This window comes from Phoca vitulina, unplaced genomic scaffold (genome assembly GCF_004348235.1).
Source record: "Phoca vitulina isolate PV1807 unplaced genomic scaffold, GSC_HSeal_1.0 scaffold18, whole genome shotgun sequence".
In the NCBI taxonomy this organism is placed as follows: Eukaryota; Metazoa; Chordata; class Mammalia; order Carnivora; family Phocidae; genus Phoca; species Phoca vitulina.
The window spans coordinates 25,500,586-25,514,542 of record NW_022589721.1 but is presented as its reverse complement, the minus strand read 5'-3'; the positions used below and the strand labels follow the sequence as shown (position 1 = coordinate 25,514,542).

The 13,957-nt window shown below is 40.6% G+C and overlaps 1 protein-coding gene across 1 annotated transcript in view; it reads right to left on the bottom strand.

Moving 5' to 3' along the window:
- The window catches only part of EFR3A (EFR3 homolog A), a 105,908-nt gene extending 92,164 nt beyond the window's left edge, over positions 1–13,744 (bottom strand). Inside the window, exon 1 of the mRNA XM_032415470.1 lies at positions 13,521–13,744. Within this exon, the coding sequence (XP_032271361.1) occupies positions 13,521–13,530 (10 nt within the window). The 5' untranslated portion in view covers positions 13,531–13,744. The remainder of the gene's footprint in view (positions 1–13,520) is intronic.
- Between the last annotated feature and the right edge of the window lie 213 nt (positions 13,745–13,957).

The window sequence follows — 13,957 nt, the reverse complement described above, 5'->3', positions numbered from 1 at the left end:
ATAGGATATGACTTATATCAAGCAAAATTCAGAACAGCTTTAAAATTCCCCAAGTACTTAAATTTTAGCAAATGTGTATTTCCTCATTAGTCATAGAATAACAAAAGTGTTAAATCTGTTGGGGATGTTTGTAACTTCCAAAATTATTTTTAGAACAAATGCATTTTAATACAACAACAGCACTGAGTCTTCTTATAAATTTCACAACACCCACAGTGTCTATGCCATATGTTAAAGATTTTCATTTCAATTGAGATGATTACATTTTCAATTAAACGGTAAAGGAAAAGACAGGTAGCACTGCAATTATGTACCTAAATAGAATGTATATTTTAAGTTATTTTTTATCCCAAGTTTAAAGACAGCAAAATTATAGGGGCTTGCTGATAAGCCTTGCTAAGTACAAAGTTGAATAAAAAAATATTAAGCTACTCATTTAAACCTTCAAGATTCAGTGTGTGATACAGTCTCCCCAAACTTCTAACTAAAGCAGAGAGGCTCTAAACATTTTGTACTCACTTCATACACGAGATTTAGGTTAACACAAAATCAGAAGCCTAAGACTTCTTTTATTTTTCCAAGGATTTTTATTTATTTATTTATTTGGGCGGGGGGGGGGGGGGGCAAAGGGCGAGGTAGAGAGAAAAAATCACAAGCAGAATCCCTGCTGAGCACAAAGCCCAATGCCTGGCTTGATCTCAGGATCCTGAGATCATGACCTAAGCCGAAATCAACAGTCAGATGCTTAACTGATTGAGCCACCCAGGCGTCCCTTTTTTAATTTATTACACACACACATTATGGTCGTTATGGTTAGCATACACAACTGATTTTTACGTTAATCAAAACTCTAAGAATGCAATCTAATCTTTTCTAATATTTTTTTTAATGAATCATAAACTAAAATCTGATGCTGTAAGATTTCAATGTATTACTAAATTTTCCTCAAGTTCAAAGATAAGACATTATTACTAATGCATGGAAGAAAAAAAAAACCCAGCAACTTTCTGTGATGTTATACACAAAGAAGAACCTGTAAATCTGTATACATTTGTACTATTCATTTTATTACTGCAACTACTGAAACTTATTTACTCTTGAGAATTCAAAAGAATCAGTGGAAAATTATCTTTTATGGAAATACTCAATTATTTAGCAAGGCTGAAATACAATGCAATTTTAAGTTAAAAAAAAATTAAGACTGGTGGAATCAACTGCCGCCCCAACAAGAGCTCAGCAGCCAAACCACACTTAATTAAACTCACCCCTTCCTAATGTCCTCAGAACCACTGGACACAAAGCTTTTAAAACTGTTCAGCCCTATGCACCCCTATGTTTATTGTAGTATTATTTATAATAGCCAAATTATGGAAGCAGCCCAAGTTTCCACTGATAGATGGAGAAAGAAGATGTGATACACACACACACACACACACACACATATACATACAATGGAATATTATTAAGCCATTAAAAAGAATGAAATCTTGGGTGCCTGGGTGGCTCAGTTGGTTGAGCGACTGCCTTCGGCTCAGGTCATGATCCTGGAGTCCTGGGATCGAGTCCCGCATCGGGCTGCCTGCTCAGCAGGGAGCCTGCTTCTCCCTCTGACCCTCCTCCCTGTCATGCTATCATTCTCTCTCTCTCTCAATAAATAAATAAAAATCCTTAAAAAAAAAATTATAAAAAAGAATGAAATCTTGCCATTTGCAACAACATGGATGGATCTGGAGGGTATTTTATGCATGCTAAGTGAAATAAGTCAAAGAAAGACAAATACCATATAATTTCACTCATATGTGGAATTTAAGAAACAAAACAAAGGAGCAAAGGGGAAAGAGACAAACCAAGAACAGACTCTTAATCAAAGAGAACAGATGGTTACTAGAGGGAAGGTGGACAGGCGGATGGGTTAAATAGGCAATGGGGATTAAGGAGTACACTTATCTTAATGAGCACTGGGTGATGTATGGATTTGCCGAGTCACTATACTGTAAACCTGAAGCTAATATAACACTGTATGTTAACTATACTGGAATTAATTTTTTTTTTACTTATTCAGCCCTTAACCAGCACGTACCCTATCAGGGCCGGCAACAAAAAGAGTAGCAATATTTCTACGCTGCTGAAATAGAGAATAGAGGCAGCTTACTGAGATACAACAGAGAAGAATGGACACGAGGGAAAAGAGGAGGATTAGCTGTGTAAGGGGAGAAAACCATGCCGAGCGCTCAAAGAGCTAACGGAGGCGCGCTCAGGTGACAGCTCAAGTGCAGACGCCTCTCACTTCTGAGATAAGGCAGTTCATCAGCAAGTTTACTTAAGTATTTTATCTCCCACCAGCAAATCATTCATTTCTTTCACAAATACACATTAATAATGAGACTCCAAAAAAGACAGCAAGAGGTAAGTTAATAGTTAAGCTCTACATGAAATATTTTAAATTACATATGTGGAGCTGCCTTAATTTCTACTTGCAAACTGCAGAATTAAGCATGTCTACCCAGGAGTTATAGAACAGGCTACATCCTCTCAACCAAATACAGTACGACAATCTCTTCCCCCAGCTAGAAAGCAGTACAAGACAGCTAAGGACATAAGTACAGGACAGTACATACCATGGTTAAGACACACAATCATCCCTAAGCTTTAAAGTAAGATTTTTTTTTCCCTAACATTTCATAAATTGTCATAGCATCAGATCAAACATAAGAGACTGTCTAGCTTTGTTTTTTCTTGCTATATTGGAATGTTTCAAATGCTACTATAAATAAATGGACTGCCATTTGAGTCTTACACAGTTCCTGTCATGCATTTGTCGTGGTGGTATTTGTTTTAGTAATGCCCCACCTGCTCATCTTTGGTTCTTCTGCCTATTCAATCCTTAAAAGGACATGTTCCTCAAAGATCTGCCCTCAGCCCCTTTTGTCTTTACAGCTTATCCTTTAGTAACTTCGCCCAGTGTCGATTCCCTACAAATGCACTCTGAATGTCCTTTCAGGCATCACACACTTATTACAGCCTAAAGTCGACTCACTTTCCATCTTATCTTCCTCCAGAAAGTCCCCATATCAAACTAGAGCAATTCGCCCAAACAACCAAGCCTGAAACTTCAGAGTGAATCCCGACTCCTCCACCTCCCTCCACCCCTCATCCAATTAATTCTATCAACTGTACTTCCCCAGTAGTATCCAGACTGGTCCACTGCAATCTACCCCATGCCATCATCCAAGTCCAAAGCCCATCACTCAGACTACTGTACTTTAATAACCTCTAACTGTTCCCCCTCCAACCTCACTTATGTGTTTCCATAGCAACCAATGTTTCTCTTTTAGTAATCTGAGTCATTCTACAAATATACAAGGAATGTGTACCATGGGCCAAGCACGGTATCAAAAGCTACATATGGCGGCAAAGGAAACAGGTATAAGTGCTTATAAAAAGCTCCCTGTCTGGTGAGTGTAATTATGTACTCTTGACATGTCTTCCCCACCAGACTAAGTTTCAAGAGAGCAGGCATGACATCCACAATGACGTCCATCATGCCCAGTATGAGGATACTGCTGTGTCCTCAGTGTCTATAAAAACTGGCACCTAGTAGGGATTAAATAAATGTGTTAAGACAAAATTACCAAACACACACACACACAGCCTTCAAGTCGTCACTTTCCCCAGTACCAACGACTTACTTCAACTGGCTGCTGGTTACTTCCACCTCCATGACTCACTTCAAACCCTTTCCCCAAATCCATGCTTCTCCTATGACTCCTCGGGCATCTGAGGCCATCTTCGACTCACATTCCCCCTGCAATCTCTCCTCTAAACTCCACAGCACGGTTCCTTGGGTGCTCACCATTTCCTTCTTTGTGTTACAGCCATCTACACAAGGTTCTACAGACTCCTTAAAGCTAGAGACTGCTTTATTTATCTCTACATTCCCCACCTAGCAGCGCACGTGTGGACACTAAAATAACCTGCTGAATGATGAATCCCTAAGAGAAATCCAAACAGAACACAAGGGAAGCTGAAAGGTGACGCCAAGAGCACAGCGACAGCACCTGTGACTGAAAGGGCTACAAGGAGCGATCAGACAACTCCATTCCTGGAGATCATCAGAGCAGCATAGGTGAGACACCATCAGGTCAAATGGTTTCGGTTTTTGCCTCTAGGCTCCTAAGCTTTTGATTCTAAAATACCTTATGTTTTTGTCAGAGGACATATTCTATTGTCTGAGACTATAAATTTCAAATTTTTTAGAAGCAGCCACATTATTTCCCTACTGAAATCAAATGCAGAACCCCCAATAAAAAGAGCCACTCCAGCGGAAGCTGGATCAGGTAGAGAAGCCCACCTGCTCACACAACAGTCCATATTATATGTCCACAGAAGACACTTTGGAAATTTCAGCTCTAAAGGTAGCTAAAGCTTCCCTTGTGCCACCCTCTGATGTGGCACATCACATTCCATGTTGTGCCACATGGAATTCTCAGGAACTAACAAAGAGAATCCTGTGCCAGGGAATGGAGCTTTTGTAAAGGTAATATAAATAGAACTGACTGCAACAAGCATCCATCACTCTCTTCTTGCACCTGAATTGCTACATTTCATGAACCTGGTGCAGTAAGACAAACCTGGGAGAGCTTCCCAAAGGTGCTTCCATCCTTAGAAGACCAAGCAAGGAACCAGGATGGAACCAAGGGGAAAGGTGGCAAGGAGTAGACAAGTCCCCTAAGTCTGTTTCTAATTGGAGCTGCGAAGTGAAGAAGAAACTGGCCCGCTGAAGTCCACAGAGTACAGCCCAGCTAAGAGAACAGGAGAAATGCACAGAGGACTTAGACCACAAATCCCTGCTACTGTACATCCACCTGGAGTGCTCTTCTCTCTGCAGAAGCCCTCCTGGAACCATATATAGCAAGTGGTAATAATCCAAGAGGCAACTATCTTATCCTTAAAACATGATGATGCTGATAACATGTTCATGAAGTATTTCTACCTCTAAAGCACAATTACATAAATCCTACTGCATGTAAGTATCCCTGAGTTTCCACTTAATACAAAAAACACCTAGTAAAAATACTTATAACTAAGCTCAAAAATCCGTTTGAGTCATATGTCATAAATGGGCCACTCATTTCAATTTCTAGCCCCAACACAGTACCTTTTGCAAAGTTTATGAAGCTCCAGGAATTGACGATGGCAAACTTGAACACTTTATATTTGATTTTGTCTGCCCAGCAGGAGCGAGATCCATTTAAAGTCAAGTGCAACCACAGCACAGAGAACTTTGTAGCAAATTGCCAAGACAGCTGTTCAAAAAGCCAATTAAATACCAGGGGTGTGAAGAACACTTAGCATTACCCAGAAAACCACTGCAGCAGGAATACCCTGGAGTTCAGGTAGTGAAAAGAAAAAGGTATAGCTGAATAACCCACCAACTAAGAATAAAAACAAACTAAATAAATAAATTAAAAGCATTAAGAAGGACAAGTCTTCTTGAAGACTGTATAGCAAAATATTTAATGCCTAATTTTAGAATACAGCAAACTCTTAATTCAGAAGTACAGTGAAAAAAACCTGAGTAGAGATTCCTTCTTTAATAAAAATAGAATCATGCTATCTCATAATACCTGAAGCTAAAAAGCAGTAAATATATATGCAAAAGGAAGAATATGACAGCTTACATGGAAAGAGGAAAAATTATAGTAGCTCCTGTTTGCTTTAGAGCATATGCGAGAGCAGGCTCATCTCAAGAACTGAATGAACCTGACAAATACAAATGATGAGAGAATTTTGACAGGTTTGACATATTAATCATAGGAGGAACTGCCAACATTCATTTTACGATCATACTTGCCTAGAATTGTGTTCTACAACACACAACTGTTCCAAACACACACACACACCCCACACCTACAAACTCCCAATAAATTGAACCCACACATAATGATTCTTCTCAACCTTTCAGGTTTTCATGATTGAAACCACCACTTCAGATTATTTCTTCCTCCTTTCGGAATAAAATACCAATGATGCAAAAAGCCCCATTATTTCACTTCCTATTCAAAAACATTATTCACCAACCACTGCTCAAAGTACCTCACAGAATTTTACATCACCTAGCATATGATAGCTATAGCAATCACACAACAAATGCAATGGTTTCCTATATACAGTCAACATTATTTAATCAATTAAAATTCTCTTCTGTGGGCTAAAGGAAAAGCCAGTTCAGGGCAATATTTTTAATGTTTCATTTCAGTTTTTTTAAATTTATTTTTTTTTAAATTCTGTTAAAGCTGTAAAAAGCCTGAAGCATCCTTTTCTGATTGCAGAATATATGCTAACTATAGAAAATCTGAAAAACACAAAAGAAAATAAAAATAATTCATGACCTCTGAGACCATGACCCAGGCAGAAGGCAGACACTTAACCAACTGAGGCACTCCTAAACTTCTGCCTTTTGTACTGTACCTCACTGCCTTTACCTGTTGTTATTATTAAAAAGTCTTTGGTAATCTGACAATCCAAAACTGATTTCAGCTTTTAATTACCATTTCCTTATTAATGAAATTTAATCATTTCCCCCAAAATCTTTATCAATTGTTTGTACCGAGACTTTTATAAGCATAGGTATATGTTTTAACCACATAGGACTGGTGTTTTGTTTCTGATTTGTATAAATACTATAAATATTGATTTTTTTATATTTGATATTAACTTTAAATCCTTTAAATCTTTAACCACAGATTTTTGTAACACTTCTATCCCACAGCCTTCTAACCCCTATGAAGGTATGTAGTTTTGAACACCCATCCAGTATTCAGACAACCTACGTTCTAGTAGCACACCATTACCCAGCTGAATGGCACACTTAACCCACTCGGTTTAACCTTTTTCTTAATGATTGCATTAACTGTTCTTTACAGCTATAAAATTCAATTCGATTTCATTTTTCCTTTTCTTAAATTCCCTCTCTGGTAATCTACAATTCCTAAATTAACTCTCTTCATATATACTGAATTTAGAAAAGCCTTACCAAATATTCATCTACATTATAATTAAAAGATTTCATTAGGCTAGCAGAGAGGTAAGAAAATAAAAAGCATGTAAAAGATTAGGAGGAAATAAAGTAGAAGAAAAAAGTACTTAGAATGGGGTGCCTGGGTGGCTCAGTAGGTTAAGCGCCAGCTCTTGATTCCAGCTCAGGTCATGATCTCAGGGTCCTGGGATTGAGCCCTGCCTGGGGCTCCCTGCTCAGTGGGCAGTCTGCTTGTCTCCCTCTCCCTCTGCCCTTCCCCCTGCTCACGTGCACTCTCTCTCTCTCTTAAATCATCTTTAAAAAAAAAGTACTTAGAATGTAAACATATATATATATATATACATATATACAAAATACATGAATAATATAAACATTTTTTAAATTTAAAAAACAAAAATTAGAACCAGAAACTCTTCTGAATCTTTAAAAAATAATGGCATGATATATTTGGAAAATAATGATATTCTTCTACAACCTGAATTACAAACCTTTTGGCCAAAGAACAACTGTCACTCTGGCGATTTCCATCTTTCCAGGGGATACATCTCAGTATGCTTTTGAATCTCTTGAAACTATACGCAAAACTTTATGTGAAAATCTGCATCTTCTGGGGAAGAATAATCATGGTGTTCATCAGACTGTCAACAGGGTTCATTTTGCAAAAATATTTAAGAATCCCTAACCTAGACAAACAGCTCATATCTTAACTACTGGTCTACCCTTTCCTCCTTCAAGTGGTGGGGGCCATTCTGGGATTTTCTGTGCCTTCCTCTCCATTTCTGAGAATGTCAGGGACTAGTTTCCTTCAATGTCATCAATAAAAACCTTTCTATTACCACTATAGATTAAAGAGGTAAGCATTTCCTACACAGGGGCTCCTCCAAAGGAGTTTAAAGTGGAGTTTGTAACAGAACTGGTTGTTCCTACAGAAAGACTGTATGATCCAGAAATACAATAAAAATACCTATGTAGCAGCTCTTTCTGTTTGTGGGTCCTGCCCCCTGCTTTAATTATATCACCTTTTTTGCACCAAAAAAGTAAAATAAAAATACCTGCATAGTGATTCCTTCTTTAATAAAAATTGGAATCATGTTACCTAATAATACCTAAAGGTAGGCAGCAGTAAACAAATATGCAAAGGGAGAGCATGACAGAGTACATGAAATCAGATTTGTCCTCTGCAATCCATCACATTCCTACTGAAACCCCATTCATGACAACTGGGTCATTCCATACCACAGCACAGCTATGTAATGGGTAAAATGTAGCTTTCTCCTAAGAACTAGGACCTTCATTTTTGACTCAGGAAAAAAAAAGGGTCTCTGCCCCCCAAAACAAAGGACTTTTTTTTTTCTTTTAGGGGGATCTGTGGGCTGAGGAGGGGACAGAGAGGCAACACTGAAAATCACAGCCTAGAGAGCCAGAGAAGGATGGCTGAAGTTGTTTTTGTTTCAAGCTGCTCACTCCAAATTACCCGCAATGGCAGGCAAGTTCCCCAGAACGCTGGGCTAACTCCTCCCACCTACCCCTTTATCCCCATAGTACAGCTTTGCAAGGTACTCAGAACTGTGGAAATCCTGAGATGGAAAAGCAAGGTAGGGACAAAGGGGAAGCTGCCCAGGGTCCCTGAAGGACTGTAACAGGGTCAACCCGAGTTCAGGGTCAGGAAAGGCCCTGCCCTGACCCAACAGGTCACTGCTGACTCAGTCAGCCCTGCACGCTCCTTTGGGCCTTCTGGTTGAGAAGGCAATCTCTGGGGAGCAGGCTGCAGGGACCCTAGACAGGAAAGCAGGCCACCAGGCAGCAAGCACAGCCTAATCTACAACATTTCAATCTTTGAACCAGTGGTTCTCAAACCAGGGACAATTATGACCCCCAGGGGGCATTTGGCAATGTCTGGAGACAGTTCTGATGGTCAAAACTTTGGGGAACAGGGGAATTTACTACAAGCCTCTAGTGGATAAAGGCCAGAGTTGCTGCTAAACATCTCAAGACAAAGCACACGACAGCCCGGTACCTCCCAAACAAAAAATTATCCGATCCAAGACATCAAAAGAGCAAAGTTCGAGAAATCCTGATTAAGACTATGATTTGCAAGCTTCCATTTTTATTCTTGTCTCAGGCCTCACAAATGTTATAAGCAGGCCTGCTAAGAACCTAATCCTAAATTATAGAACTCTTGTAACACTGTTTTAACGGAAAAAAAAGTTTATTTCAGGTTTTAGTATCCAAAGAATAACTTCTGTGACTCCAGTTAAGATTCAATCATTCATTTATTCAACATTTACCAAGCACTTATTATGTAATTAAGCACAGTGCTAAGCAAAAGTAATGGTGTTAAAAGAAATTGATAGTATCTGGTAGATTCAATCCTGCCTGACTCAGAGCAGTGTAGTAAGAAAAAAGAACTGGGACTCTGTGAAGTCACACACATCTAGTTCTGATCCCACATTCCACCATTTACTGTCATTAGGCAAGTTATTTAACTTCCTTGAACTTCAATCTCTCTATTTCTATGTCACATAGGGCCTCCCACAAAGGGAAAGATAGTAAGAAGCACAAAGTATACTGCGTGGCACACAACAGTATTCAATTATTAATTCTCTATTACTAATAGCAAGTTTTCATTTTTTATAAAGTAATCAGTATGCTGGAAATGGCTAGTATGCCTATAAAAAGGAGAGTCATTGTTACTGTGATTGTGACAGCTTGAACACAATTTTAGTCAAGTTCATTGCATGGCATATTAAGATCCTTCAAATTCTGGCTCCCATCTCCTCCAGCTTTATCTTCCACCACCTACATCATCTTTAATGTCATATGTCCCATGAGTGGGAACAGACTGAAAGATGAGATCTGGTAGTAACCACTGTCAAGCCAAAGGTCACTGTGAGTAAGAAAATTCTTTTAGCTGTAACTCTGGCAGTAAACATAGGTACTCGGTGGAAGGGTGAGGAGGGGCATAGAGAACAAATGAACACAAAAGGCTCCCAAGTCAGGAATAGGTCATTTGCTCGCAATGCATTTCTAAATGGAAACACTTCAACCAGCCTCCATCTTTCACTTCACAATTCGTCAGTATCTTGCACCTCTTTCATAAGAATAGACTGAAAAATAAGTCAAATATAATCAGCCCCATCCGTGGAAAAAAACAAACATGGAATGACCACATTACCATAGCCTAACAAATTTGACCAGATATCAAATGCCAACATCTAAGTGAGAAAAGAAAGCCTTAACCACCAATTACTGAAAGTATAGTTATTTATAGCGAACAATGGTTAAGCATTTCAGTTCCCCTTAGCCATACACAATACCTTTACATAGATCATAAAAGAACACATCTTACTGGACCTGTTTTTAGGCAAACTGTCAGCTACGGAAACCCTTTCACAAAGTAGTTTACTAAAAAGGAAGTCTGTGCCTATACAACCAAGTATCTATTGAGCACATCAGTGAAATCCTCAGCCTTCTTTGCCCAGAGTCTTGTGACAAGACAGAAGAAAAGGCAAAAATGTTAAATTTTCTTTTAAGCTCACGTCTGACTAAAGTTTTGGCTAAGCTTACTTTTGTCTTCATGTAACCTCAGGGAAAAAAGTGGGGGGAGAGGGTAAACTATAATCAACTTAGTGCTGAAAAACCAAGAATAAACTTCATCTATGCTCCTTGTAGTTAAGGATTATAGGGAGGAGATCTACATTCAAGTCCTGGTTCTATCCCATGTATGACCTTAGCCAAGTTACTGAAACTCACTCTCAGTCTCCTGATATGAAAAAGAAAAGGATTGAATTAAGAAGCTTTAACATTTCTTCCACTCAAATTCTTCTTTTTTTTTCATTATTAACATATAATGTATTATTTGTTTCAGGGGTACAGGTCTGTGATTCATCAGTCTTATACAATACACAGCGCTCACCACAACACATACCCTCTTCCACTCAAATTCTTATTGTTTGAAAATCTTTAATATCAAAATATTTCTTAACGGTCCTTTGAAACTAGAGGAAGAAATAAAGGCCTCTAGAGAAATGATGTTTCAAATTATACCTTTGTAGGTTTGAAAAGATCATTTAGTGAAACACTCTTGAAATCTGTGCTTAGTGATTATTGCAAACTACTGGCTGCAAATAGTGACATAACCACAAAACTGCTCCTGCGTCGCAGTAGCTTCCCGTCAGGCATCCTTCCAGGTAGCTGCTTTCTGAAAAAGAGTTTACAGCTCTCCAAAATAATTCCAATGAAGCTACCATTACCATCCATGAGATAATGCAATTGCTTAGCCTTCAGGGGTATACCATGCTCCATCAGATTCTGCTTATTAACATCAGTTTCAATGACTTGAGGGTATCAATATTCCAAATAAGCAACAAAACAGCAATACTAGAATAATTCTAGTATAATTCTTGAGCAAGGGTCACTTTCAGAATTATAGAGTCTGAGAGACCCTAGTGATCATCTCCAACAGAAAAGCATTACATTTATTCACTAAAGCCTTTAACTAGCTGAGCTTACAAATGAGCCTCTGAACTCATCTGACATTAAAAAAAAACACCACCACCACAAAAACAATTTATTTGGAGAGATTTCTTCCTAAAAACATCCCCAAAGGGGAAAAAGAAATTCCCAAAGAAAGTAATAATTTTGCTGTCTCTGCTTATATTGAAATTTATTCTACAGGCAGAGTTCCCGAGAAGTACTACTGTCTGCTGAACTATCCCAGCAATTTTTGGTGGTTCTGGCCATAAAAGGAGACAAAAGGCAACATGAACACCACTTCACAGCGGTACTACCAGCTGGTACTACACTTCATGCAATCACAGAAACTGTACCATAATAAATATTAACAACAGTAATGACAGATAATTCAAACGTTTCACTTGCCTTCCAATCAGGTCATAAAATCTGCATTCTTAACTATGCAAATACAGCATGGTTCATTTTGCATTGTAAATCATGTATTTTAAAAGAAACAAGTTTTCTAAATCCACTCCATGAAGCTAATCTTAGAACTAAAAATCTGTTTAATTTCACAACATACTTATTTTGCCATTTCACCAATAAATTCCATTTGAAGCCTTAACTTTCAAGAATAGGTTTTTATTCCTTCCCTTTTCCTTTCTGAGACGGTAAGAGTAGCACAATGCTAATCTAAAATATTCCTGAATGACATGAATTTAGAAATAGCAATTATAATTATGATGATATTCCTCTAGTGTAGAGGAATACAATGAAAATATAAACTGCTGACATATTAAATTAATACAAAATTCAAGACCATGAGTTAAGAACACACAAATTACTGTGTTCATAAAACAAAATCCACCTTACCCACCCATGCAGGAGCAGTTAAAAGTAATCGTTTCATCAAGATCATTCACAGCATTACATAAACCTTTCTAATATCTGGAAATAATTCCTCTTTACGAATACACAAAACACGCATTTGAGGCTGACCTGGAAATCCACTGTCCCGTATGTCTACCAAAATAAGGACGGTGAGGAGTTAGGAATTCAAAGAAATGTGAGCTAATTAGGAGCGTATTTACAAGTGGTTACAGATTTTACAATATGGAACACTTACTCAAAAGCGCCCTAATCGAAAACAATCTCTAATCAATCATCATCTTGCTTCCTCCCGTCCAAGATTAGGGAGTCTCTATGGGCCACTGGGTTTAAAGTCACATTGCAATTCTCTGGGTCGTCCTGAAATGGGTCATTAGTAATATTGCCCTACCCGGTTTGTCCAAAACGTCCCCCAAATCCACTGTTTTTCAAACTTTAGGGTCCCTCAATAACACCAAGACCTCTTATTAAGCACGCAGATTCCGGGGCCCAAGCCGCGGAGTCTTACTCAGTGTGCCTAGGGAGGAACCCTAAACATTTTCAATCAGCAGCCAGGTGAATCTGAAGCAGGTGGTCCAACAGCCTTCTGGGGCACAGAAGCCTAACAAGTTCCCAAAAGAGCACCTACTTCAGCCACGCCGGCGCGTTACGGACGGGGAGAGTCAAGCCTACGGGGAACTTCGCGTGCCTCGAGGAGGGACTCTGGGCCGGGCCCGGATCCCCCCGAACCGTGCGTCCCACTAGGCGATGCCTGGTCCCGGAGGAAGTGAGTACGTGACGCGACCGCAGTTATTTTCAGCATTTCCACAAAGTCCCACCTGGCTCTGTGAAGAGCTGGGGAAAGAGAGTGGACTTTGTGAAGTCCCACAGGTCTAGGTTACTCCAGCTCAGCCACTTACTAGCCGAGCGCCCTTAACGTTCGGGTCTCAGTTTCCCCGTTTGTGCAACGGGATCACGCCACCCCGCGGGAAGGCTAAGTCGAAACGAAAGTAACTCGGCGGGTCGCAGGCACTTCCTGGCTCTCCCGTGCCTGGCCCGGCTTCCCCGCCGCCGCAGCGGGCCACCCCGGAGTGCGCGCCGAGCGGGCCGCGGCCTCCCAACGCCCCCCGCCCGGCCCGACCCTCGGCCGGACACTCACGGGTAGGCATGGTGACCCCGAGCCGCGCTCGCCGCCGCACGGAGGCTCAGCGGGGCCGCGCAGGGCGCGCCGACCGCACCATGGCGGGCGGGCGCCGGGCCACCGAGACCCGGACCAGGCGAAAGGAGAAGGGCGGAGGGAACAGACGCGGACCCCGCGTCTCACGCAACGAAGCCAGCGACAACAGCCACCGCCGGCCCATCTGCGCGCCGGACGCCTCGTTGGGCGTCCCCACGCCCTGGCGTCAGCACGTCGCCGACGCCCCGGCCCCGCCCCCGCCCTGTGGCCGAGCTCCGCCCAGGAGCGGTCCGGCGCGGGCAGGGGGCGGGGACTAGGGGAGGGCAGTCAGTCGCCTGGAATAAATTGGGGCTCTGTTTTGTGGTAAAGCCCTAGTGATTTGAGTCATATTCGCTTCCATGAGTCCTTACTCGCGGTGC